Below are 25806 nucleotides of genomic sequence, written 5' to 3'. Positions count from 1 at the left end.
AAAGCATTTGAACTATTCCACATGTTTAAATGTCAGACCTTCCATCTGAATTGCAAATATTTTAGTGAAAGAAAACTCTGAGCTGGCTCCTGAATTCATTCAATAAATAGTGCTCTTTCAGGTTGAGAGAATTACAGTGGAACTTCACTAACCCATGTGCTCCTCTGTGCTGGAGGTGAACTGGGAAACTATAGGAGGGCCTTTGCCACATTAAAGTCAAGCTTCCAGAAGATACTCCCTGTTTGCCCTAACAACATTAAGGAGTAAATAAAATTACGTTAAAGCTGTTCCAAATAAATGACAGAATGTATTATATAGAGCAGCTTTGTTATGTATGCATCCATTTACTTGCTAGTTTAATATACTGAGTAGCTCTTACTGGGTCTATGAGGAAGTAACTTGGATTTACGGTAGTCCATCTAGTGGTAATTATAAAACAATTGTAAAGAACAGACTGTGCATATCAACTTTTATTTTCCCTATTTCTGCTCATGATCGGTTTGGGCTCGGGGAGGAGAATGGGAGAAGACTGCGTGCAAGTCAAGGGCTGTGAAAAGTGTTACTTTCAATGGAAGCTGTCAAATAGTCTGTGTTTATTTTGCTGAACTTAACAGCTTTTAAGAGTTGTTTTGGTGGAAATTTTAGACATACAGAATACGCAGTCAGTGCTGTTAGGACATAAGAAACTGCAAATTGAAAAAAAAATATTGACTTCACTGTCTGGCCAAATAGTATTAATTAAATGATGAATTAAATTAATGGTGTGCAGAAATAAACCATCGATCAGTGTTCATAAGACTTTCAATTTTTTTAAATCAACTCTGTTACTGGCATACTAATTGTATATTTTTTAGCAACAGTATCTGCTGATTTCTGCTGATAATTCTTTATGGCTTAGGAAATTTGATTAACCAGTTTCTGTTTTCTGACTCTAGGGTTACTTTGTTAGAGCTGATGATGGTGAATGTATGTGAGAAGAACCTACATACCAGTGAAGAAATGAATGTGTTCATGAGACATGCTGACTTCCTTGTAGGGTGTTTCCAAGAGAAATACGAAGCTGTGCTCAAGTTAACTTCTGCAGAAGATGCAGATGATGAGGTATGTCTGACGAAAAACATTATAGTACTAGAGTGTTCATTGCCACTACTACCCAAGTGGCAATTGTGTACATTTCCAGTTTATATTGTGAAAACACTGGTGGAGTTCAAAGTAGAATCTATAAACAGCAGCCCAATTTTGCTTATAGTTTGAGGATGACAAAGAATATGGTTTGAAAAGAATATTTTGAGGTAGAAATAAATCTACCACATTGTTAAAGATCTCAACATTTTAAAAATGTTCGAGTTGTGACATGTTTGCATGTTTTATTATGTTCTTACTAAGGATCCCTTCTATCCTTGTATAATTTATTTGGGTTGTGAATTAGATTTTATTCAAATATGAATCAAGACTTAAAATATTTATTTTATTTATAGGTGAGAAACAGCATCTCCTTTTTTTTTTCTCTTCTCCTTTCTTCCCCTCCCCCAAATCAGTGTAAAAATTAAGTAGATGCTTTTTTTGTTTGTTTTTTCCTAGGAGTACTAAAGTAAGTGAATCTTAGGTTTGGGGTTTTGGGGAGGGTTTTTTCTTTAATGTGGTGGTTGGTTATTGTTCTGTTTTAACTTAAATAACTGATGATAGCTTGATAATTAATGCATCCTTAAGGTCCCAAATACTAGAAACTGCATTTGACTACTTGTAAGGCAGATGTTCCTGCTCTGTTATGACCTGGAACATCAAGTTCTAACTGTAGAGAGCTGTGGTGTGTGTGTGATTGGCTTAGTGCAGGGGCATTGTCTGAAATGTGTAGTGATCCTCCCTGAAAGCAAGGCTTTTGTTCATGGCTCTTCCCTGTTTCCCAATGATCGGGGCTCCATGGATCTTGCAAGGCTCTGACAAGGTGGCAGTCCTGGGACCAGCTAGCATCCACAGCATCAAGTTGCAGAATTTGCTGAGTTCTTAGTGGCAGATGACTCCTGTCTCCTCAACACCCAGACACTTGCCCCAGCTCCAGTCCACATGGAAGAAATTTGTTATTGCTTCAGACTTAATGAACTGGTTCTGTTGAGGACGGCCACAATGAAGTCCCTTTGCCAGCTAAATAAGAAGGCTTTTATGGATCACAGATGGTTTGTGGGTTGCACTTTGGGAACCTCTGGTGCAGAGCTCAGTCCTGGATGGCCTTGTTTTATTTCCGCCTTATGAAGTATCCAAGAATTGCTGGCTAGTTGCCATACCATATAGTGCAATAAGGAGGTTTAGGCCATCTAAGGGTAGAGTTCTGTTCAAATAATCTGGTGTTATTTTTACTCTTGCTTTCAATAAGTTGTTTGAAGATCTAACAATGCCCTTGGGAAAACAGGAAGCAACTTGCACCTAACTTGCAATGACATTATTTGTGCTGTGTTAGGTCATTGTATTATCAGCAGGCAGTGTCAGATCATATTGGTCTCCATTCCTGATCCCTCTCATATAGATAAAGTTTTAATGTTTTCAGCTGAGTTAGGGGTGAGCTCTTTTTTCTTTTAAGACAACTAGCCAAAAAACCTGAGAAATCTAATGTGTTTTTGTCAAAGGTAGAATTAGTTAGTCACTGATTCTCATTGATTAATCATGGTTAGTTTCAGAAGTGTAATTAACATTTTCTTAATAATATATTTTAAAATACATTTTTTTAAAGAGTCACTTCTAACTTCTATCTTGCCGAGTGACCACAGCGGTATGTTGAGATTGTGTTACCCAATATACATGTAATCAGAAGCATTTTGTTGTTAAAACAAACTTAACCTGTAATAGTTTTATTTGTAGAAACTGTCGAGAATGGGTGTCATAACTATTTTACTACCAAAGTGAAAAAATATTGATCTTTAAATGTTTTTATATGGTAATGTTACACAGTGTTGTGCTTGACAGTTATTTTTTTTAAATGGGCACAAGAGTTTTATATGTATGTTGAGAGGTGTTACAGAAATACATTACAAATCATTTTATGAAGAAGTGATATTTGGATGCATAAAAGACTTCCCCAGATATCCAAGCCAAACAACAACACAACCAACACACTGTGTCTTCTTATCTGTCCAAGAAGCACAGGTTCCCCCCATCACCACAACTGCTTTGTCTAAGTTATATTAGAAAACTTCATTGACTGCTTCTGGAAAAGGTCTGAGCTTGGCAGTAGGAGGACATATACTGAGACAACTCCAGCTTTCCCTGTGCCACGCTGTTGTACGCTCTTTTTTTCTCTTTTCTTCTTCCCTTCTGCCCCTCTCCCTCCCCCTTTTTTCTTTTTCTGATGCGTTTACTTTCTAAGTATTCTGTGGCTTCAGTTCTTGGAAAAAAAACATTTTGTTTATGCCCAGCCAAAGGAGGTCTCTGTCCAACTTGAAGGTGCTGGGACAGTATTATTGAGGGTATTACTGTAGAACTTGCCCTGCTTGACACTGACTTTTTATTCTTCTTTCACATAAACATGATGTATGGTAAGTTGAGTATCACTACTTGGTGGGAAATGTGGATCATTTGATGAGCACAAAGTACAAGCTACAAGTCCCAATAGCTGAATAAATGGAGAGCAGTGACAAAATTAGAAAGTGTTTGTGTATGCCTATTGTGTATATACATGTATTCATAATGTATATTTGCTATGGGTAAAGAGCATTTCCAACTTAAATTCATAAAGCTGTTAACTTTCTTATAAAAAATTGCACCAACTTCTCAATTATATAAATATCTTAGGTTTTGCATAAGAGCTGTGCTTAAAAAAAAAAAAAAATGCAGTCACGCATGTAGAGTCTGTAATTAAAAATGCTGTAGGCAACATCTGTGATATTAAACTAAACTCTGCCTGGACTGTTCTGTGGCCCTGAAGCCAAGCGCCTTGGGCAGGCTGTGTCTGTATTAGTAAGCTGTCTTAGACTGCAAAACTGCAAGGCCACGTTTGAAAACTGCCTTTTGGGAACAATCCTTGAACTGGCCTGATTCCCAAAATGTTTTCTGGGTGTCCCATCTACTGTTTAATTTATTATATGTCGATATAGCTTCTTTTCCCAAAGGAGACTCAGGTCTTGCAGCTTCCATCTTAAACCAGAAAAAAGCTAATCATATGCTTCTGCAGTGCTTAAACCAATGTTTTAAATAACTTTTCCATTATAAGCCTGACTTCAGCAACGTTTTGCTCTCAGTAACTTTCAACCGTACTTGCAAAATAAAACCCTTCCCTGGATTTTAAATTCTCATTTCATCACTTTATAAGGAACATTACTCTGAGTCTCTCTTGGAATATGTTTATTTTAAAACTTCAGTTATTTCCTTATTTACTTTTCATATTATATCCACATCAAGATAGCTCTCAGATTTCAAAACATTTTGGGGTTTGAACGGTGTCTTGCTGCTGAACTTAAAGTGTTCTGCTTTATTGCCTTTCTTTTGTACAGGTGGAGGGTGAAAAATAAAAAAATTGGAAAGTTGGGGTGGTGTTGGGGAGCCCATCCAGAAATGTTTCAACAGGTTTTTTTTTAAAGTATCAAGTTTCAAATGTGGATAAGAATTTGGGGGTTTGTTTGTGATTTTTAAACAATCCGTTCGTCTTCTCAAATCTAGATGGAACACTTGAGGAACTGAGACGGATGTTGGGATAGAAGGGAGAGATGGTATTATAAGGCTCTGGGAAGAATTATGTAGAGGACAGTGAGGAAATGCATTTTGAAAAAGTAAAAAAATAGAAAAATGGGAGAGGGTGAAAAGGATAAGGCTGAAAAAGGAAAAGCCACAACTCAGTGTCCGCCACTACAGAGCTTGCATTATGTACATGGGTAATGGGGTGCGCATAGGCAGCAAGGGCCATTGTACCTTACTGGTGTGATTTATAGTTGACTATTGATGCTTGCTTTACAGATGTAAAGCACGTAACATTTTCTTGTGCAAAGGTAAATGCTAAGTGTATGAGCTGAAGGGGCTTATGGCTAAGCTACTGTCTTATAACAATGCAAAATGGCTTTTAAAATGTTAAATACCAGCTTACTGTCTCTGAAATACAGCTGGGGTATCCTTACTTTATAATAGGACAATGACCAGTACATTGGCTGATCTTGTGCTATTAAAAGCAATTTGTTGAATAATGTAGGGAAGATCTGCATCATCCTACACCTGTGTGAGGGGGAAAAAATGAAAGTGCAGCTTTAGGACCTGGACCCTGTGCTGATTCGTTGGCTCCAAGGAGCAAAGAATAGATATAATCATAGTGCTTAATTACTGAACACTATTGCTGATGATTTCAATTATGTTACATTGTCACGTGAATTAAAAAATGTTATACTGTTGGTAAGTAAATATCTCTTTGTCCAGGACCAGGCAACACAGGAATAGTTACTGTGACCTATGTCTGAGTCTTTTCAAGGCTACTTGCAGTTTACATACCACACCTTGTGTTGACTCATCTTGCAGTCACAGTATGGTTCTTGAGCAATATGTGGTATTTCAAATTATGCCATACACTCTTCAGGTAGTTTCTGTAAGTGCTGAAATGTCATTATAAGCACATGTCAATATAGTCTGTGAGAAAAAAATAGTTCTCTGGCTAAATAAATAATATGCAAATAAAATTGTGTCTCATACCTAACCAAAATGCTGCATCTCTGATCCCAATCCTATTTACCCAAGAATAATGTAAATTCTCGCAGCCAAAGTTCATGTGACCACAGAACTTTACAGAATTCCTGCGGATAACAAATTGGTGTCTTGCAGGCAGCATTTGTGTCTTTAAAGTGGGACGCTCCTACTGAATAAACTCAAAGAAAACATTTATACAGAAATAATTTTCTCAGCTAGTAATTTTCTGTATTTCTGCTTTTGGAAGCTACTGTGTTTTTGTTAAAATTTTATCCTTTATGGCTGTGTTTTGGCTTCCCCGTGATTTTTCAGGGCACATATAACCTTGGTTGACTGTAGAAATTATTGCAGTGTAATACATTATTGTTATTCTAGAAAGATATCCTCATTTTATATAAATGTATTCTTGGCAGTTAAGAAGACGTGCAAAGAACCTGAGGTGCTGAGAGTTCCTGTCCTCTGTTTAGATTGCCAGTTCCTTATGTTCCTTTGGTATCCTTCATAAGCCATTTTCACGAATGTCATATTAATTTACAGGAAGCACTGGTTGCAATTCGTCTTCTTGATGTTCTTTGTGAAATGACATCGAGCAATGGACAGCTGGAATATCTACAGACTTTGCCTGGTTTGCTTGAAACAGCCATAGGTGAGTGAAAAGCCACAAGGTTTTTGAACAGTTGGCTTGCTCCAGATCATGTTGCTCTGTGAATAAAAACATGTTTTTCACAAGTGGTGGTAATTATGATACTGACCTTTAATAAAATAAATAAATAGGAAATTTAATTAATCTACATTTTCAAATATTTGATTTGCTCCTGGAATTTTTCTGCTTCTCCTCTTGCTCTGTTGGTTCCTGTTACCCAACAGAGGCTTGATTCAACTTTAGCAATGCACTATTTATGCAGTGAGAGTTGTGCAAAGGACAACTGCCTCCTGTGTTCTTCCGCGGGCTGAATGCATGGGGAAGAATTTCCTCAAGAGGTAGAAAAAGGACTTTTCCATGCCTGTTCCCTTCTGTTTGCCAAATTCCTGAAAACTGAAAGGAAGTGCAGTTTGAATGTTCTTAACCAAATTCAGTTACTTTTAAAGGTCAGTTTGAAACAATTTGTCTTCTGCTAAGGAACAGCAAAGGGCTGTACACAAAGAAAATTAGCCGGTATTGTCCAGAAGAAAACAATATACTTGGGGAGGAAGGAGGAGGAAGTGTATGTATGCCTCTGCCTTCCTAAATTTTAGCAGTTTCTGAGACTACCACCATTTTCTGAGAAAATTGTAAAAGTTTATGAATTTTAAGGAGAAATATGTAATATTTTGGCAAAAAAAAAAAAGAAAAATAAAAAGGCTGGAACAGCTGTTAATTGTGACTATTTTGAGATTTTCAGAGGTGCTTTGCTGAAAAAAAGCCCACACACCAAATATCTGAAACAAACCCAACAACAACCAACGCACAAAAAAAGAAAAACCACCACCAAAATTATGCCAAACCTATTTTTGATGGCAGTTTTATATTTTTATTCCTTACAGTAAGATGACTAACAACAAGATCTATTTTGTGCTTGTGTGTATATTTTGAGGAAACCGAAAGGTACGTGTTGTATCATCTGAATGCTTGTATAACTAAACTTAAATGAGAATTTTAGGGAGCTGCAGTTCAGTTAAGTTTAGAAGTTTACACACAAGTTGTCCTGTCTCTAGCTGTGCACAGCCTGACTTTTCTGCACAGCTGTCTCCAGGCTAATGAAATGAGTGCAGGCTAGAACATTGCTACCATGTGCATCCTTTTTATTGCTCACATGCCCTCAGCCAACAATAATTTATGTACTTGCATAGTTTGTTTAATGCTACTTTTGGCTACAAGACTGCTTAAATTCTGTATTAGCAGAAATGGAAAGAAGCTGTATTAATGTGTTATATCACATAATAAGGATAAACAGTGCTAAAGATTTTCATCTAACAGATTTTTTGATAAGTTCTTCAGTTTATATGATGAAAAGTTTCCTGTTAGAAGTTAGCAAAAGCGTGATTGAAAGATCTGAAAAATACCTGAATAATCTTTTAAGCATCAGCTGAGGAGTGTGTTTTGCTATTTCCAGTAATTGTTGGATTACATTAGACCCTAATGCTTCAGTATTAACAATACCTTTAGGACTGTTAACAGCTTGATTGCACAGTGTTTGAGGAATATCACCAGGGACATAAATGGTCTTTAGGGTTGAGGGGCATTTTGGAAGAACTGCTCTTTGGGATGAGGGAATGGCAGACTGAAGTGTCCTTTAGTTGAGAGTATGGGTGACATCCCAGGAGCAGTTGCTGTATCGTGTTGATGTGCAATGTTTAAGAGGAGCACTGTTGTCTCTGGGTTGGCATTGTACATGGAAGGTGGCTGTTTTTCTTCCACCTTTTCCTGTACTTCTCTTTCCAGGTAGGTGCACTGCTCGTTGCATTTTAGTCTGCACTGTAATAAAATTTGAAGAGCTATACTTAATTTTTTCATGGGGTTTTTGTTTGATTTTGGTTTTTGGTTTAAATCTTTTTCATCAGGGTTTGCTCTTCAGGACAGGCAGAAGATTTAGGAAGACCTCTTATGTGTTGTGTGTGGGGAAGTACCAAGACTTAAGGCAAGGCAGCACACAAAGTGAAATGCCACGAAAAGGATGCAAGACTGACAAATATCATGAATTTACAAAACCAGATGAATTTCTGTGAAAGAAGGGATTGTTAAAAGCGGTTTTTATGATAACATATTTAGGGTCAATCAGGAGAGTGTTGTTTGTTTTGTTTTTTCCTATTTCAGAATATGAACAACTGTTAAGTGGTAGCTGTCATATAGGAGGCCTCTAGGCCCTAGTATAGTTTCATATTTAAAAAAAAACTACCAAAATGTAGTTACCTCTTTATCAGCACAGAGATTTTTTTTTTCTTCCCTGTATTAACCATTTGGGTGTGAAACTATAAATGATGGTTCTTCTAATTTATATCCAGGAAATCTAGTGCTCATTCTGCTATGGATGTTGCCACATCTAGAACAGAATGAGTATAGGGGTTAATTATCACCCTATTCTATAACCTGGTGTTGCTATGTCTTTGTTATCCTCATGTAAATTGCATGAGGAATCCTGAGGACAGTGGCATAACAGGGCATTTTTTTTATTATTGCAGGTCACTTAGAGGGGAAATACTTCTTAATTCTGAAATATCGGCGCAGACTTTAGTGAATTTGCTTCTCAGCTGTATGAGCTCTCAGGTGTTCACATGATTTCGGCTTTTCTTCTAGGTGTGGTCTCTTTGTCGGATGTTGTTTTCACAGATTTTAGTTTGCTTTCTCTCTGATTTCTCCCTGGAGCATTGTAGAAAAAAAATCCTAGTTGCTATACACTAGCATTTGCTATACAGGACATCAGTATGTCTTGGTTGACAAGATTACGGCACTGAAGGATTTGTTAAGGTGTGTCAGGGTGCTATCTGTACTCAAAATCCTCTCATGCTACAGAGCTAGGATGGGTTGGAAAAGAGAGAAAAAAAGTAATTTTGTGATTAGGATGTGTTGTTGTGACAAGCTTTAGCTAAGTGAAGTTTTCTAAAAAAGCCTTGAGTTTAGCAATTTATTTATGGTGCCAGAACCAACAGCCTGCAAATTCTAACTCTTCAAGTAGAGACCGATAGCACCAGCCTTCAGACTTCCTGTCTGAACTGTGTAGATATGTGAAAAGGATGCAAAACCACCTTCTGACCTTGAGATGGCTTTTTATGGTTATGCTAGCACAAATTATTTTCAAAGTTCTTTTGACATAATTGCTGAATATCTCAAATTCTGTTGATTGACTTTGAACCTAACAATTAGTAGTAAAGTTTTGTGCAAAGTGATACTAATTTCCATGTGGTAAATAATTTAAATATTCTTGTTTTCTGTAGATACCCTGAGATTAACTCATCTTGCTGGGAAACAGACTGTAAATGTATTTACTGTCACACATGCTATGACAGGGCAGGAAGAAGTTTTGCATCCAGCTGTGGATTTTAAATCTCATCTCATTCGTTTGATTGGAAATTTGTGTTACAAAAATAAGGAAAACCAAGACAAGGTAAGTTTATACCTTTTTCTGGCAGAACTCTGACATGTGAACAGAAGAGTATGCCTGACTGTAACTTTACTGATGAAAATATGTTGTTGATCTAGATTGGATAGAACTAGTCATATAAAGGAATTACTATCACAGATATGCCGACTTTTTAATAACAATGTAATGTCTTTTACTTTAGTCCTATAGAATGCAGTCCAGTGACGAATTCCTTTGTTGTTTTCACATTTATACTTTCTTTGAAAAGAAAATATCTGAGACTAAAGCTCAGCTTTACTTTGAAGGAATGGATGGGAATTGTTGTGTGAATTTAATTTTCAGTCTTTGAATGAGTATCTAATACTTCTTCCCTCATTCCCCTTATATTTTTTCATGCCGCTTTTAAAATGTAGGTCTGTTTCCATCAAATCACTTTGAACCTTTTATCCTTAGAATTTTTGTATGGAAAATCAGTTTTGTTTCCACAATGAGGAAAAAGAGGAAACAACAACATGTTTTTAAATACAAAACTTTTTTTCTTAGAGTGATAAAAGATGTGGTTTTCCTCTAGGACTTGCTAGACTAACCTAATTTCAGCAAGAAAAGCAGTCATTAAATGATGTTGTCTTACAGCTCATCTGAGCACTTCCAAAAATCTTACTCTTTGGCTTAGGCAGCCACATACAGTATTACAAGAGTCTCAGCTTAGTAAAAAGTTTCTGTTTCTCTAGCTCTTCCTTGTGAGTTTCTTTTTCTAGAGAAGCTTTCTCTTGATTCCCATGTCTTACCTTTCTCTTAAAGTGTCTTTTTTTTCTGGCAGCCTTGTCCTGGAAAGAAATAGTCTTGAGTAGCCTTTGTTACTTGCTGTTTGTAATTGAACAGGGAAATTTGGGTTTGTTTTACTTTCTTTTATTAATTTGAATCAAAGTTTTCACCTGCTGTCAAGGAAGTAATTTTTAGGCTGGAAAATGAAAAACATGGAAGAAAGGCTATATCAAAGAAGGAGTAAAGGAGTATATAAAGGAGTAAAGTAGTATTTTCACTTCTTACGATGTCAAGTGAGGCCCATGTCAGCAAGTACCAGAAATACAATAATTAATATGGGTTACTCTTTAGGAAGTTACATATGATGAGACCAACGGAGTCTGATTCTGTGTTGCCAAAGAGCTGTTGAGAAACTGAGTACTGAAAAAAACAATCCCTGTTAAAAGCTTCTTTTCCTGATTTTTGGTGTTTTTTGTTTTTTTTTTTTACTAATACTTCATTTTACAAAAATAATAGGCTCTTGTACTGATGCTGTCAAATCTGATTTCAACTGTTTTAGCATCTACCAAGTTAGACTTTTATAATGGCAGCAGGGCATTTTCATAGGGTATGGGAGGAGCGCTCCTATGTCCTTGGGTATTTTTCTGCAGGGTAGAGAAATGGAAAATCTGAGGAATGCTACCCACTTTGACAAATGCTAATAATATGGGCATATAAATGGGAAATACAGTAATGATCCTCCCTTTCCCCATTCATATTACAGAATATAATAAAAGATATTAACATTTCTGAAAAATTAATACTATTAATCACTCTTGCATACCTCAGTCTCTGACCCGTTATGGTGTAATACCTGTTTGTGTAAGTGAAATGCATTTTTGTGGAATACCTTATGATAGCGGAGGGGAGGATGTTGCTTTCATTTGAAAGGGTTGATTTACTGCTTATTGTTCATTTTTGCTGGGATTTTCAAAGGCCCCTGGAGCAATTAGGCAAGCAGACTTAGTGTTTCCAATGGAAGGTGGGTATTAACTTGCCTTAAACTGCCTGCAAATATTATTGCTTTATGCTGTCTTGAAAATTACTTAGATTCTTTTGTGCGATATCGTGGAACATTATTTAAGTGCTGTTGAAACTTTAGAAATGCCAATACTGTGATACACTGTCTGTACCTTCAGTTTGTTTCATACATTTAAATTGGTTTTGGTAAATGCACTTGTCATTTTTAAGGCCATTTCCACACATAAACACATGCTTGTGAGGAATGGGAAAGCAGCCTATATCACTGCACAGCCTAAAAAACCTGAAGTTTTGAGATGAGAGTGAATTGTTCAAAGTGGTGCATGAGTCGGAGCTAGAACTGAATGAAAGTGGGGTTAGTTCCTGGGTTCTCAAACCTCTCTGCAGAATAGTATCTCACGATACAGATCTTACTTTATATCCATTATTGGGTTTACACAGAGTTTACTTTCTGTATTCAGTCAAAATTAATGTAATACACGATAGATTGTATTTTTATGTAACAAGCATACAGGCCAACACATCTGAGAGAACTTGGGCTTTACTGTTGTCTATTGCTTTTGTGTGACTTTCTGTGTGAATTCTAGGCACAAGCTGGGAAAGTGGCTTTCTCTGCAGTCAGTTTAGCTGGTTGCTTAGCATGAGAGGGCACTTACCAAAGGCTTTTGAACAGCACTGCTAGTATTCTGACTCTTATTAGCTGAGGCTTTTACACTTGTTTTCTCTAATATTTTGCTGTAATTTCTAGTCCTAGTGGAGTTCTTTTCCCAGTAACAATGATAATGCATTAGTAAATTGAGTAATTGTGTACTACTAATAATAAATAATACAAAATATAGCCCCTAATTTTATAATACATCCTTAGTGCTTGGCATTGGTCTGCCTGACCTATTCTGAAAACATGAGTAGTCCCCAAAGCCATTGGACCCCAGTGGTGACTTAGCCTAAGCACCCTAACTGGACAGAATTGCATCACTATCTTGAGGAGCTTCTTCAAGAGTTGAGTGACTACCTTCCTGTTCTCTGCAGGTGGGTCTTGAGCCAGCCTATGTTTCATGTACCACATGTCTGCTGAATTACCATGGTGAAGTCCTACTGCATGGGGCATTAGTGACAGAGTTAAAGCAACAGAATGCCTGAAGTAGAAGGATACTTGCTCTGCAAAGGCTGCTTCACCATCTCTGTTTATGGTTTCCACCTGCAATAAGAACAATAATTGCAAGGGATTAGTGCACTGGTTTGTGGGCAGTGGTGAAAAATCTTGTAATGCTTTGAAATGGAGAAATAGTGCTTTATTGCTTCTTCGTTTTCTGTTTTATATCATTATTTGTTTTTCTAAAAAGCATTCTTTAGCTTGTACTCTGTTAGCATCAGCAATACATTCTTTGCATCTTTTTTCTTCATAGATTTATTTACTATGTGATAGTTACTATTGTGACAAGTTCTTAAGATATAAAGGAGTGGGCAGACATTTAAGTCGTATACTGAGATGCGGTTATTAAAATGGGTCTTGCCAGGCTTACTGCCCACTTGCGTGCTTTGCAAGGCTGGATGGGTTGGTATTTGTAAGAAGAATGTCTGATAAAGTGTTCAATTTGGACTGATAAATGTTTGGTACATGCATGTCTTTAGATGTGCACGCTTTTGCATAAAGAGGAGAGAAGAAAAAATAAGTGTTGTACTTAAGACACCAAATGTTGAGGTACTTCTGTGCTGAACCTGCCAAAAGCCTGCAGCTGATGTGCAGGCTTTCCTGTGCTTTCTGTCTCTATAGAAGGAAAAGCTGTAAAGAGTTATTGTCATGCGTGTGGTGCGATCCTGTATTTTGTTATTTTGTTATGTCTCTTTCACAAATACACATTGTATGTTTTTCTTAAATATTCTGGAAGGAAGGAGATGAATTCTGAGGCTGAGCAAGGAATGGAGGCTTTGGTTGGCAGCTAATGAATGAAGTTATCAAAGAAAAAGTGAAAACTCCCCCATACTCCCCTTACCTTGTTTTACTTGCCTTCTGAACACCTCAGATTTGTCATTTGGACAGAATTTATACCTATTTTCCACTCTCACTTTTCTGCTATGAAGCGATGGGTTCAGTGCAACTCTTTCTGCTGGTTTAGTATAGTAGAACTGTTTTAATAAAGAATAAAACTTCCGAAAGAAACATAACGGATGAAGTCTAGAGGTTACAATCCTTTATTGTAGAAATTAAATAAATACAAAATAGGTCACAGCAATTAATCTGCACCTTTCTTTGCTCATTTACAAGAATGTGTACTGTAAGGTAACTGATCTCTGCCTTGCTGTGACAAATAGCATTACTCTGCACAAACTTACTGCCTTTCCCTAAAAGTATTGTTTATGTTGTGAGGTGTTTATGCATTATGACTTGTTTAAAATACTTGATTTAATTGCAGGTGTCATCAGTACTTGAGTAAGGAATGAAATAATGTAGACCTTACTCTGCATTGTTTCCCCTCCTCTCTTGTAAAGAGAGGAATCAGACTTCAGTCACACAACCTTGCTGGAGTACATAAATAGGGGATTGAAAGGAAGTAGAAAGCTTGACAAAGTTTAATTGCAGCCTTTATTCACTATTCACTTTAGTGTTCACTATTACCTCTGAGATCAATAGGGGGAGTCTGAATTGCCTGAGGGTTCTACCCTGTGAAAACTATTACTGAAGGATGCAGTGTTGTCTGGAACAAGCTAGATGTGAGACGAGCTGTGTTACTTGCAACGTGGAGCAGCCAGCTGGCAGAACATGTGCCTGCTGAGGTCAGACTGCCCTGTTGCCTTTTGAGAGGGATCCTGAAGGGAAAATTTTGATGTTCCTAAATGCAAAGTTAAGCCTAACTTAGAACAAAGCACTCAACTTGGGTTTGGTGCTGTAATCTGTTTGCATTGGCTTTGCTGTCTTTAAGTGACTCTTGTTACTGATAGGATAGGTAGTTCATTGCTAATGGCTTACTCTAGCAATATATTTAGTATGCTGGGGATAGTTTGACATATGCCGAGAGACCTCTTGTGCTCTCCAGCATAGTGAATGTGCACAAGTGTATCTTTGAGATGTCTCTTAATCAGCCTGTTTAAATCAAAACTGATGCCTTCAGGTAATAAAGTAATCCATAGCCTTAGGCCAAGGACATTTTAGATACTAGAGATGCTGATGGACCCAATGATAGGATATTAATCTCTGAATTCAGTGTGTGTTTCTTTGATAAAGTTGCTCTGTTTATATAGAGGAAAAAAATTGAAATACACGGTTGTCTTTGGTACTGGCACCTTCCTACCACAATAGAGTCACTCTAATGAGGTGAACAGTTTATGAAGACTTTTTTTTTTACATGCCTGGTTTTTATTTGAGGTGGCAGCAATGCTTCCTCTAATGTAATTATGTTGGGGTTTGTCACTGCAAGCTTGAGAAAGTTTTCTGGGAGAAAAGGTGGTGGTAGGGTGGAAGCTTCTACAGAATAAAGTAGCAAATAAAACATCTGGATACTGTTTTATGTGATTACCATAACTTTGGTATTTTTATATATATATCTAAGCCAAATTGCTCTATATGAGACTAGCTCCCTATTTGAAGACTGTTCTGCCTGAAAGTATAAACAAGATTTGACTTGTTTGAAATTTGTTCTTTCATTCTTTTTTTCACTGGGGCAGGGTGTGTAATGAATCCAGTTAGAATACGGTTCGAAAAAGGTGCCAGTACCCATAGATAAAATTGTCACCATTTGGCTCCTTAACTTAGTCTTCTTGCTGTAGTGATTATAAAACAGAAAAAGTCAAACTAAAGACAAATACTTTGTCTTTTTCTTGCCTGAGGTTTTCAGACTCTATGAGCTTATCCAATTTCTGGGTTATTGGGTGTTTTTCTTGGTTTGTTTTGGTTTTGTGTTTTCAGGATTAGTTTAACTTTTTAAAGTAATTACATTCTTCCTGGCATGGCAGGATTTGAGTTACTTGCAGTGAAGAGCATCCCACATTTATCTGTGCTGTTGAGAGAGGGAGGAGAAATAAACTGCTTTGATTTCTTCATTAGAAACCTACATAATTGTGATTATCATATTTTCCTAATTTTAAACATAAGCCAAAAACAGGCAATATTCTTCATTTAAGAGTTGAGCAGAAACAGTGGAGCCTTTTGGATATGGGTGATCCAAAGTTGTGAGCTCCTTCACAGCTAACTGCAAAGTTCTGCATGGTTCCACTATTTGAATGGGGCTGTTCTAATTTTGTGCCTGTCTGTATGTTTTAATGCTTTGCTAGATAAGGACAAAGCATTCAGGGAGCTGCAGGACTGAGCCCTTTAATGGGTAAGTTTTGTCTAGGTATAGCACTGTAAAAGTCAGCAATAAAGCTTAAAATGGGCTTTCTCAGAGAAGTGCTTTAAAAAGCCTAGGTTTTCCTGGGCAAAGATTTCTACCTAACTGGTATAGACTTACTCCAAGTAGAAAAGTATCTCTGGTTCAAGAGTGTCTTTAAAAGTATCTGTTTTGACATCTAAGGTAACTGTCTCTAGTCTTGGTACCATATGGATTCTATTTTAGTTTTCGGTTCTGTCACAATCGATTAATGAAGTGCCAAGATTTTCTTCAAAGTGCTGGAGACTGTTAAATAGAAAAGAATCGCAAGATCTCCAAGTGGTGGGACACTATGAGTATTAAAGGGTTGATGTGGATTTTTTTTGACCTTAGGTCAGAGATACATGCCTACTGCAGTATCATTTATGAAGTGCAAAGAATTATTTTAGAAGTGTGATTGATTTGTTGATAGAGAATAATCCAAAACTATTATATTGTGCTGCCCCTTTATAGACAACAAGTTAGTGTTCCCTCTTGTCCTGCTGCTATTCTAGTTACCAATATTTGGCAATTGGTAGAGTTGATCAAGTCATTCCTTGTGACTTGTCCGGTTTGACCAGTTTCACTTGAAGTTTTTTCTTGCAAGGAGCCTAGACGCACTTAGGTACAGTCAAAGTTTCATATTAAAGGTAATTTTAGTAATACATAAGCTATTTTTTGTTTTTTTCTAAAGCTTTTATTTTAAACAACTTCCATTTGATATTTAAATTGCACACTACATAAGAGATATCTTCAAATATTGATTGTCTGGATATCCTCAGTGATTAGATGAAGGCTGACATGCACAGTACCATACTTCGTTTCTTGTATGTTATTGGCCTGCTTCATGTGGAGGATTACTGTAATTGCTATCTAACAGATAAAAAGGTATAAAGATCCATCTGTTTATTATAAAGTTCTCATGAATCATAGGCTGAGATTCTGACCAAACCTTGAACATACATAAGTGTAAACTACATTGGCTTCTGCCAATGTGAAGATGTCTGTAGAATGATTCTATACAGCATACATTTGCCAAAAACAAGAACAGGACTTGGGTATTTTGGAGTAAAAGGAAGGCTGTGAGAGGAAGATTATCTTGTGAAGCTCAGTCTTTTAAATTGAGATGTTGGATAGCTCTAGAAATTAATTGCTTTGATTTATAGTGAAAAGGGAAGATAGAAAAGAGTAAGATGACTAGATGTCTTCTAACATTCAGAATTAAAACAAGCTGGGTCTGCATACCACTCCAAAGTCAGTACCAACTTATAGGCTTGTTGGCCTCTTCTTGGATCTGGATGGTTTTTGAGCCCTGTTTGGTGTTGAACCCTATTACCCTTGCAGCACAACACAGGACTCTAGCCCTTTTTTAAAGCAAAGCTTAGCACGCTGTTGTCAAACAGCCATTTCCAGACCTTTTTCAAACTCACAATAAACTTATTCTAAGTATTGAAACTGCATCTATAGCATTTATATTTAATTTGCCTAGGGAGGAGCAGCTCATATAAAAATACTTATTTTTAAGCCAGACTGAAATTGAAAAAAGATAAAGTATTGGCCTCTATATGGAAGAATCTCAGAGATTCCTGAAACTCTTTTCCTGCCAGTGGACTGAATAGTAGTTACCAATTCATGTCTACCATGTGTATAAGCTTGGTGTTCAACAGAGTGTTTTGTGCTGTAGCAGGCTTTTTAGTCTTACACATTTGCAGAATGACCTGACATAGTACTTGCTTGAAATGTATGTTGTGTGGTAGTCATTGATGCTTGGAGTAATTTCTGTTAACACAGGGTGAATCATATAATGAGGGGTTGCAGCTGTGCTGTGGATATCACAGGTGGGTTCTTGGTGTGTTACCTCCTTTGTAAAACAGAGGAGTGTTCTCCTGGATTTGCAGGTATTTTTTCTCTTCAAGAATAGCCCAGCATCTTTTGGGTAAATACCCTAGTTTAAACTCCACTGAAATCTGAAAACGTCTTTGCTTTCCTCAGCAATTTCAATCACCTTTGTAATTTCTTTGCCCAGGTATATATTTTGAGGCCTGTAACGATGGGAGATGACATGGCCTAGCATCTAGAAAAAGGAGTCTGGGAGTCATGACAGCTTTGTTTTTCCTTTCTCCAACTTGGATTTAAATGCTTCAGTAAGACAAGGGATGTTAAAGTTCCAGTGGCTTGCAAAATACTCTGAGGTATTCAGAATTTTTTCGTTGTTGTTCCATGTATCATTCTCAGTTAAGTGAAGAGCACTGTATCAACCAAAAATGTTTCTCACTAGTTTACTAGCTGGTGAAGATCTTAGTTTTTTGGGGAACTCACTGTTATGAAAACCATCTTCTGATGTGGCTAATAATTTTTTTTATTTTTTAAAGGGTCTTGGAAGATGTACTGAGCCCTGTATTGAAGGCAGGAAATTTGTGTTTCCTGCTTATTGTCAGTGTTGCTGATTGTTGGAAGCAAGACCACCATATGTAGAAAAATGTCTGCCTTTCTGAATACTTTTTCTCCGGCTCAGGTCTGAGCTGTTAATCCAAATTCTTTCTGCTTTTACTGGTGTCAGATACAAGTGACACATATTTTCCATTACGATAACAAGGAATTTCATTAGCTTTCTGTGTCACTTTTCATTGTTCTAACCTCGGCATGAACTTGGAGTTTCCCTGTCTTACCTTAACTGCCGTCCTACATGCAGTTTTTTTTTTTTTTGTTGAGGAAATAATGGAGCATGACATATGTGATATTCTACATTCTGTGATGAATTTACTGTGCTAACTCATGGGCTTAGTGGTAATCTGTGCTACATTCAGGGTGAGGAAGACATAAAGGAGACTTTATGTGAAGGCTTGTGGAAGGAGGTGGTGGAAGATTCCTTACCAGTGGTCAGCAAGCAGGATGCTGAACACATGCTACAGAACCCTGATACTAATTTTCCCACCAAAATCAGAGAAGCATCAAGCTAGATAGAAGCTTACAAATGTGCTTACCCAAGTCTGGTGTTTGGTTTCTGTTTCATCAAAGTAGAGTTCAGTTACGTAACTCCCAGCACTCATGTGGCAGCCCATCGTTAGGTTCAGTAGAGGTGAATTGTCTTGCACACTTCAGCCTGGCTTTGCCTTATCAATAGCCTTCAGTTCTATTCACCTGTGTGCTTTCGAGCCAGTGTAACTTCTGTCACCAACCCTGAAAAATGTTTGCTAAAATTCCTGTTTAAGCACATGAGGCTGTATCAGAGCACCTACTTAGTCTTGAGATAGAGAGCATTGGTTTCCCTAGTTGTGGATTGTTGTGTCACTTTCTCCTGCTTTTTCTTTGTATCCTAGGAAAGAGAAAGCACAGCCTGTCATCTGCAGTTTTGAATTTCTGCCATTGGGTGATGCTGTTCGTTCTAAATTGTTAGACCTGCAGTATTGTGCTTCTTGCTCTTCGGCGTAGCAATGCTTGAGCGAAGTTTGGTGATGCCAGTGACCAAAGGGGACCAAAGTATTTGAATTGTCTCTTTTTGAAAGGCTGCAGAAATGGGGGGAAGAGAATAAACGAGGGTACACATGTCCATGTAGGCAAAGGTTCAGCCTGTTCAGCTTTTATTTGCAGGATTCCATTCAGTTATCTTTTCTGCTTGAAATGCAGAGCTCTTTGAAGAGCCCAAATGTTATGAGAGGGCTACAATAATAGGAAAATAATTAGTGATCAATTTTGCACTGTTTTATTAAATAGGAATTATCTCATCTCATTGATGTCAAAGGCCTGTGATTGAAAGAAACCTACTTAGCTTTTCATGCTTTCTTTTATCTACACAGTAGTAGAACAGGTGAGGAGAACTTTTTGAATTCTTTAACAAGATTTTAGAAAAACATCTCAGTTACCACATTGTTTAAGGACTTTATAAATAGGGAGGATCTTCTGTCTGTGTCTTGAGGGAGAACAGACAGTATTTCTTTTACAGTCTACCTTTGTTTTGGCAATTCACATTAACTGTGCTTTTTGACGTTGTTTTATGCTTTAATCAGAAAAGCTCAGTGTTTCTATAAAGTGACAAAGGTAACAAATAGTCTCATTAGCATTTAAATGTTTAAAACTGCAACTCTCCCAAGTTCACACACCATAATTGCGGTCAGTCAGACTTGTTCAGATTGTTATGGCAGAAGTGGTTTATGAGAGGGATTTTAAAAGGACATTGACCATAGATCTAGTAAAGACACTGGGAAAACAACTGGGTATTAGATCAAGTTCCTTGAATGGAGCACTGCCTGTATTTAGGTATTGTAGCAGTGGGAGCAACATCAAGCGTACTATGTCAAATGATCTGAAGCACTGAAAGTCAGAGTACCGAGAAGATTTATCTTCTGCTGTTGTGAAATGCAGAACTAGCTAAATTTTCAAAAGCTAAGTTGATGGCTTGATTGTGTGTGTTCAAGCTTTAGTTGATTAGAGACTGTTAGCAAGATTGCTTCCATCACATATCCTGATGCTAAGCACCTCTATAAGAAAAGAAGAAACCTGTGCCTAAGGTGTGATTTTTCTTCTTGCTCATAGGGTTATCTCTTGTTAGGGTAAGATTAAGTGCGTGCTTATAATCAGTGTGTATTCAGGTGGAGGATCCCCACGGATTTGGTATGAGGGAGAGTAACTGAATAGACAACAGCCCTGCACATATGTTTATCCACCTTTCAGACACTGATACAGATGGATGCATCTTCACAGTACAAAATTCTAAAGTACACTCTTTTTGCCATTGATTTAGGTTTGGGGGAAAACAAATGTCTTTTTACAGGTTTTAAATGGCTAAAATAGGCATAAAAAATACTGGCAATTGTGATGCAGAACTAATGGATAGTTTTGACCAAAGTTATTCTTCACAAGATAAAGTAAGATTTAAGTTCAATGTAATAACTAATATATAATCACTCTGGTGGGTTATCATATATGTCCTGTAGGTGTAAAAGTTTAGTGATTTGAGGACGTACAGAAGAGAGCTCTACTTTGTTTCATATGTTTTTTGACCACCAACCCACACGCTTGTACTGAAACTGCAAATAATAGTCTTCCTGTCAAGATGGTGTTCTTTTCTTATTGTTCATTGTTGTAATTTATGAAATTGAGTATTTTCTGTAAACATAGGGAATAGGGAAGTTGATAACGAGTAGAAAGTAACTATTTTCTGGTTTGCTGTCTGTAATCTAGGGAAAAGACAAGAGGTGACAGTTTTAAACTGAAAGAGGGGAGCTTTAGGTTGGACATAAGAAAAATGGTTTTTATGAGGGTGGTGAGGCACTGGCACAGGTTGCTCAGAGAAGATGTGGTTGCCCCATCCCTGGCAGTGTTCAAGGCCAAGTTGAATGGGGCTTTGGGCAGCGTGGTCTAGTGGAAGGTGTCCCTGCCCAGGGCAGGGGGTTTGTAACTGGATGAGCTTTAATGTCTCTTCCAACCCAAACCATTCTATGATTCTGTGATCTTAGGTGAACAATACACTAGTTAGGTCTGAATGCTGCAACAAACTTAGGCCATTCCAAATCATTTCAGAACTTTTAATTGCATTAGTAAGAGATGCAGAGCAGGGATGCTGGGCTTGTGGTTGATGTTTTTTGCTGTACTTTTTGGATGTTCCCAAGGGGCTGTTGGCTCATAAGAACTAGCACTCTTTTGGATAACACTCGGGAATGGCTGGGTATAGGGTGTAGGCTATGGGCTCTTCCCAAAGAGAGGTATGGGGAAGGTGGTTCTGTGATTTTGTTTTGTGGGGTAAGATTAAGGTGAAGGAAGAAAAGTCTATAAAAGAGAATGCTGTCATGCTGATGTGAGCCATGCCAAACTCTGCAACCTGCCCTCAGGGCTCAAAACGCTTCCTAACACTTTTTACTTGCTGTCCCCACTAGTGACTGGCCCAGTCCTCATGTGGCACTGACTGTGTTTCTTTGTCGATGATCCAAACTTAAGGAAAGTTGAGCAGTTATTCTCTACATTTACCTAAACTCCTATTACTTGAAGAATACATATTTTCTTTTAATGATTCACCAAGCATAACCTTTGCACAGGATCACATTCTCTTATTAAGATAAATTTAGCCACCTTGGTGAGATTAAGATCAACTTTACATTTAGAAAACACAAGAATCCTGATGTTGTGATTTATATGTCTATAAAAGCCATATATTTAGCATGCATGATATACAATAACTCAGGTATGCATGCTCTAGCACTAAATTTCATGCTGAAAGCTTGCTAATGCCTCAGGCTATTGAGCGAGATGATACATGAAGCTATACATAAGGAGACTGCATACTCGTTTCTTAATTTACCTCTAAATTACAACTACCAGAGGGTTTTTTTTAGTATTTGTGTTTCTAAATGTCTTGCATTCTGGGAATAACAACTGCAGGTAGTATGGAAGTAAAATTCCCAGCTTCTAGGTGAACCCATATATGATGAACATTATTCTAAGTTTTTAAATTTGTAAAAGTGTCATACATATTGTGTTAAAAATTCCATAATAAATGTATCATTTTGTATGGTCAATTTACATTCAAATTTTATTATGCAAAAAAGATATGCATATATATCCTCAAGCACTAAGCCAATTGTTTATGAAATTTTACATGTTCTGTTTAGCTTCATTTTTATTAGCGTTTGCCTTTCTTGCAACAGATCACCAATTTGATTACAGATTTATGCTTACGAAGTTAAACCTGCAGGTTGTAACTGAAAACTAGAGAGAGTTCTTATTTCAAGGCACAGATTCATTACTCTTCACAAAGTAGATGTATACACTATGTTATTAAAACTTCATTAAAGGAAACCTACACATGCACAGGGACTCTTCTTCTCAATTCCATTAAATTAAAGAAAATCTCATATGAACAGAGCTGGAGGGTACATTTCAGTAGCTGAAATTCCTATCAAAATAAATACAATCATAAAATCAGGTTTTTTTAAATTCTCAAGACCTACTAGTCACTTTTTTTCTTTTTTTTATAAAGAACAAAGAAAACTTCTATAGGAGTTTATTAATAAACACTATTTTCTTTGAAGATGATTTTCAAAGGGACAGGTTGACACTTTTATAGAAAAGCCTGCAGGAGCAGGTTGACAGTAATGGTGGGTCAGAAAGTGAGAGGACACAAAGCATTGAATCAGAATCTCAGTCAGCTGCCACCAGACTGATCTGTTGTAAGAGCGTTAAAAATGTAATTTTTACTTTTAAAATTAAGGAAGTGTTTTTAAGCTTTCTTTCTCCCCCAGTATACTTCCTTTCTGAGGAAAGGAAGAGAAAGTTGGGGCTGTTCAGCCTGGAGAAGAGAAGGCTGCGTGGAGACCTCATAGCAGCCTTCCAGTACCTGAAGGGGGCCTGTAAGGGTGCTGGGGAGGGACTCTTCATTAGGGACTGTAGTGATAGGACAAGAGGTAACGGGTTAAAACTTAAACAGGGGAAGTTTAGATTGGATGTAAGGAGGAAGTTCTTTACTATAAGGGTAGTGAGGCACTGGAATGGGTTGCCCAGGGAAGTTGTGAATGCTCCATCCCTGGTGGTGTTCAAGGCCAAGTTGGACAGAGCTTTGAGTGACATGGTTCGGTGTGAGGTGTCCCTGCATGGCAGGGGGGTTGGAACTTGATGATCTTAAGGTCCTTTCCAACCCTAACTGTTCTATGATTCTGTGATTCTATGATTCTTAGAAAAGACAGGGAAAAAATTATTTGGAGGAAAATGTTAATGTTTACCTTAACTGAAACTCAGCAGAAATGTGGCCAACTTCAATATGAATTCACAGAGCTCTGTAACTCTGCTCTAGAACAGTAATTAATGTCTAGACCAAAATCTAAATCCATCTTAATTTGCCACAGGTAAAATTCATGTCAAACCAAAGCAGACCATAAGACTAATACACACACACAAATAGGAAGGCAACTCAATATTTAGTTTATTTTATGATCTAGTTTTATTTTTCAAGATGGAGCTATTCCTCATATTTAGTCCAGTTTCAATATTTTACTTGAAATATGAGTTAGATTGCAAGAACTTGAAAAAAATAAAGCAATCTGAAATATTGCATGTCACCTCAAAAATGATTAGACTGAAATGAAGCACACTGAATGTTTTTACTTTACAGGCGACTATCTAAATTATTTTTTTGTAATGCTTAAAAGCAACAAAATTATATTTCTGCAGTTACACAAGCAGAATGAATCTCAAATTAAAATACTGCAAAATAGCCTTGATTATACCCATTCATATTGCAAATAGATCCCTTACACTGGGTCTTCTGTTCCTTGGGAAACTGTCATCAGGGGATCATAATTTTCATGGTTTGTACCATATCTACATTGCACAGTGGGTTACGTACATTGTTCAAGACTCACATTTTTGGCACTCATAGTTTTCAAAGTACTACTGGCTTGCAAAGTAAATTTTTCAGCCTCTAAATTCACATAAGTTATGTTTGTACAAAATTTGTCATGTTTTCAAGTATCAGTGTTTTCTTTTTTCTTTGCACATCATCAAGACTGCTCCATAGCTCATTTTTTAATGTTGTCTTTTGTAATCTCTCAATGAACTACATCTTGCCATCAATGAAGAAGATCTAACAGCGCATGTAAAACAATAATAAAATAAGTTCCAATTTAACAATGCAACTTTTTTTTTTTCCACCAGGAATGGAACGAAACTTATGATTCTTAAGAGATTTATTTAAAAGGGACGATTTGAAAATCTCTTTCACATTATATATGAGTAATACAATCTAAACACTGCTTATGGGAAGATTAGTAAATTAAAGATGTACAATGCAGTTAGTTTCACCAAAAGTAACACCTCTCTTCTCTATTTTTCCCAAAAAAGCCCCCCACAGTAGTATATTTTGGCAACTGATCAGTTTGTATATGTGTGCATATATGTGTATGTATGTAGAATCATAGAATGATTTGGATTGGAAGGGACATTAAAGCTCATCCAATTCCAACCCCCCTGCCACAGACAGGGACACCTTCCACTAGGCCAGGTTGCTCAAAGCCCACTTCAACCTGGCCTTGAACGCTGCCAGGGATGGGGCATAGCTTCTCTGGGCAGCCTGTGCCAGTGTCTCAGCGCTCTCATTGCATAACCTGTGCAAAGATTATGCTTGGTGAATCATTAAAAGAAAATACGTATTCTTCAGGTAATAGGAGTTTAGGTAAATGTAGAGAATAACTGCTCAACTTTCCTTAAGTTTGGATCATCGACAAAGAAACACAGTCAGTGCCACATGAGGACTGGGCCAGTCACTAGTGGGGACAGCAAGTAAAAAGTGTTAGGAAGCGTTTTGAGCCCTGAGGGCAGGTTGCAGAGTTTGGCATGGCTCACATCAGCATGACAGCATTCTCTTTTATAGACTTTTCTTCCTTCACCTTAATCTTACCCCACAAAACAAAATCACAGAACCACCTTCCCCATACCTCTCTTTGGGAAGAGCCCATAGCCTACACCCTATACCCAGCCATTCCCGAGTGTTGTCCAAAAGAGTGCTAGTTCTTATGAGCCAGCAGCCCCTTGGGACCATCCAAAAAGTACAGCAAAAAACATCAGCCACAAGCCCAGCATCCCTGCTCTGCATCTCTTACTAATGCAATTAAAAGTTCTCCTGAAATGATTTGGAATGGCTTAAGTTTGTTGCAGCATTCAGACCTAACTAGTGTATTGTTCACCTAAGATCACAGAATCATAGAATGGTTTGGGTTGGAAGAGACATTAAAGCTCATCCAGTTACAAACCCCCTGCCCTGGGCAGGGACACCTTCCACTAGACCACGCTGCCCAAAGCCCTGTTAAACCTGGCCTTAAATGCTGCCAGGTGTAGGGTAGGATGATGTGGATGATTCTTCTTCTTACTTCCTCCCTGTGTTCTGCATCTCTTGCAATGATTCTTGTGCTTGTTTTGATTACAGTAAGTGGAAGTAGACTTTGGGTCCTATTGGCTTGGCCATGGAGACCCTTCACCTC

The 25806-nt window shown here is 37.4% G+C and overlaps 1 protein-coding gene across 4 annotated transcripts in view; it reads left to right on the top strand.

Moving 5' to 3' along the window:
- ATXN10 (ataxin 10) overlaps positions 1-25806 on the top strand; it is a 113579-nt gene that overhangs the window by 44591 nt on the left and 43182 nt on the right. For all 4 annotated transcript variants that reach the window (XM_061472021.1, XM_061472023.1, XM_061472022.1 and 1 more), the window contains 3 exons: positions 936-1101; positions 6193-6301; positions 9568-9737. In XM_061472021.1, coding sequence (XP_061328005.1) covers positions 936-1101; positions 6193-6301; positions 9568-9737 — 445 coding nt within the window. The remainder of the gene's footprint in view (positions 1-935; positions 1102-6192; positions 6302-9567; positions 9738-25806) is intronic.

This window comes from Pezoporus flaviventris, unplaced genomic scaffold, assembly GCF_033815535.1.
Source record: "Pezoporus flaviventris isolate CSIRO_AGI_PZ_B2104156 unplaced genomic scaffold, CSIRO_AGI_Pfla_v1 ptg000070l, whole genome shotgun sequence".
NCBI classification, from domain to species: domain Eukaryota; kingdom Metazoa; phylum Chordata; class Aves; order Psittaciformes; family Psittacidae; genus Pezoporus; species Pezoporus flaviventris.
Note: the sequence above shows the minus strand (reverse complement) of the source record. Positions and strands in the feature narration are given on the sequence as shown.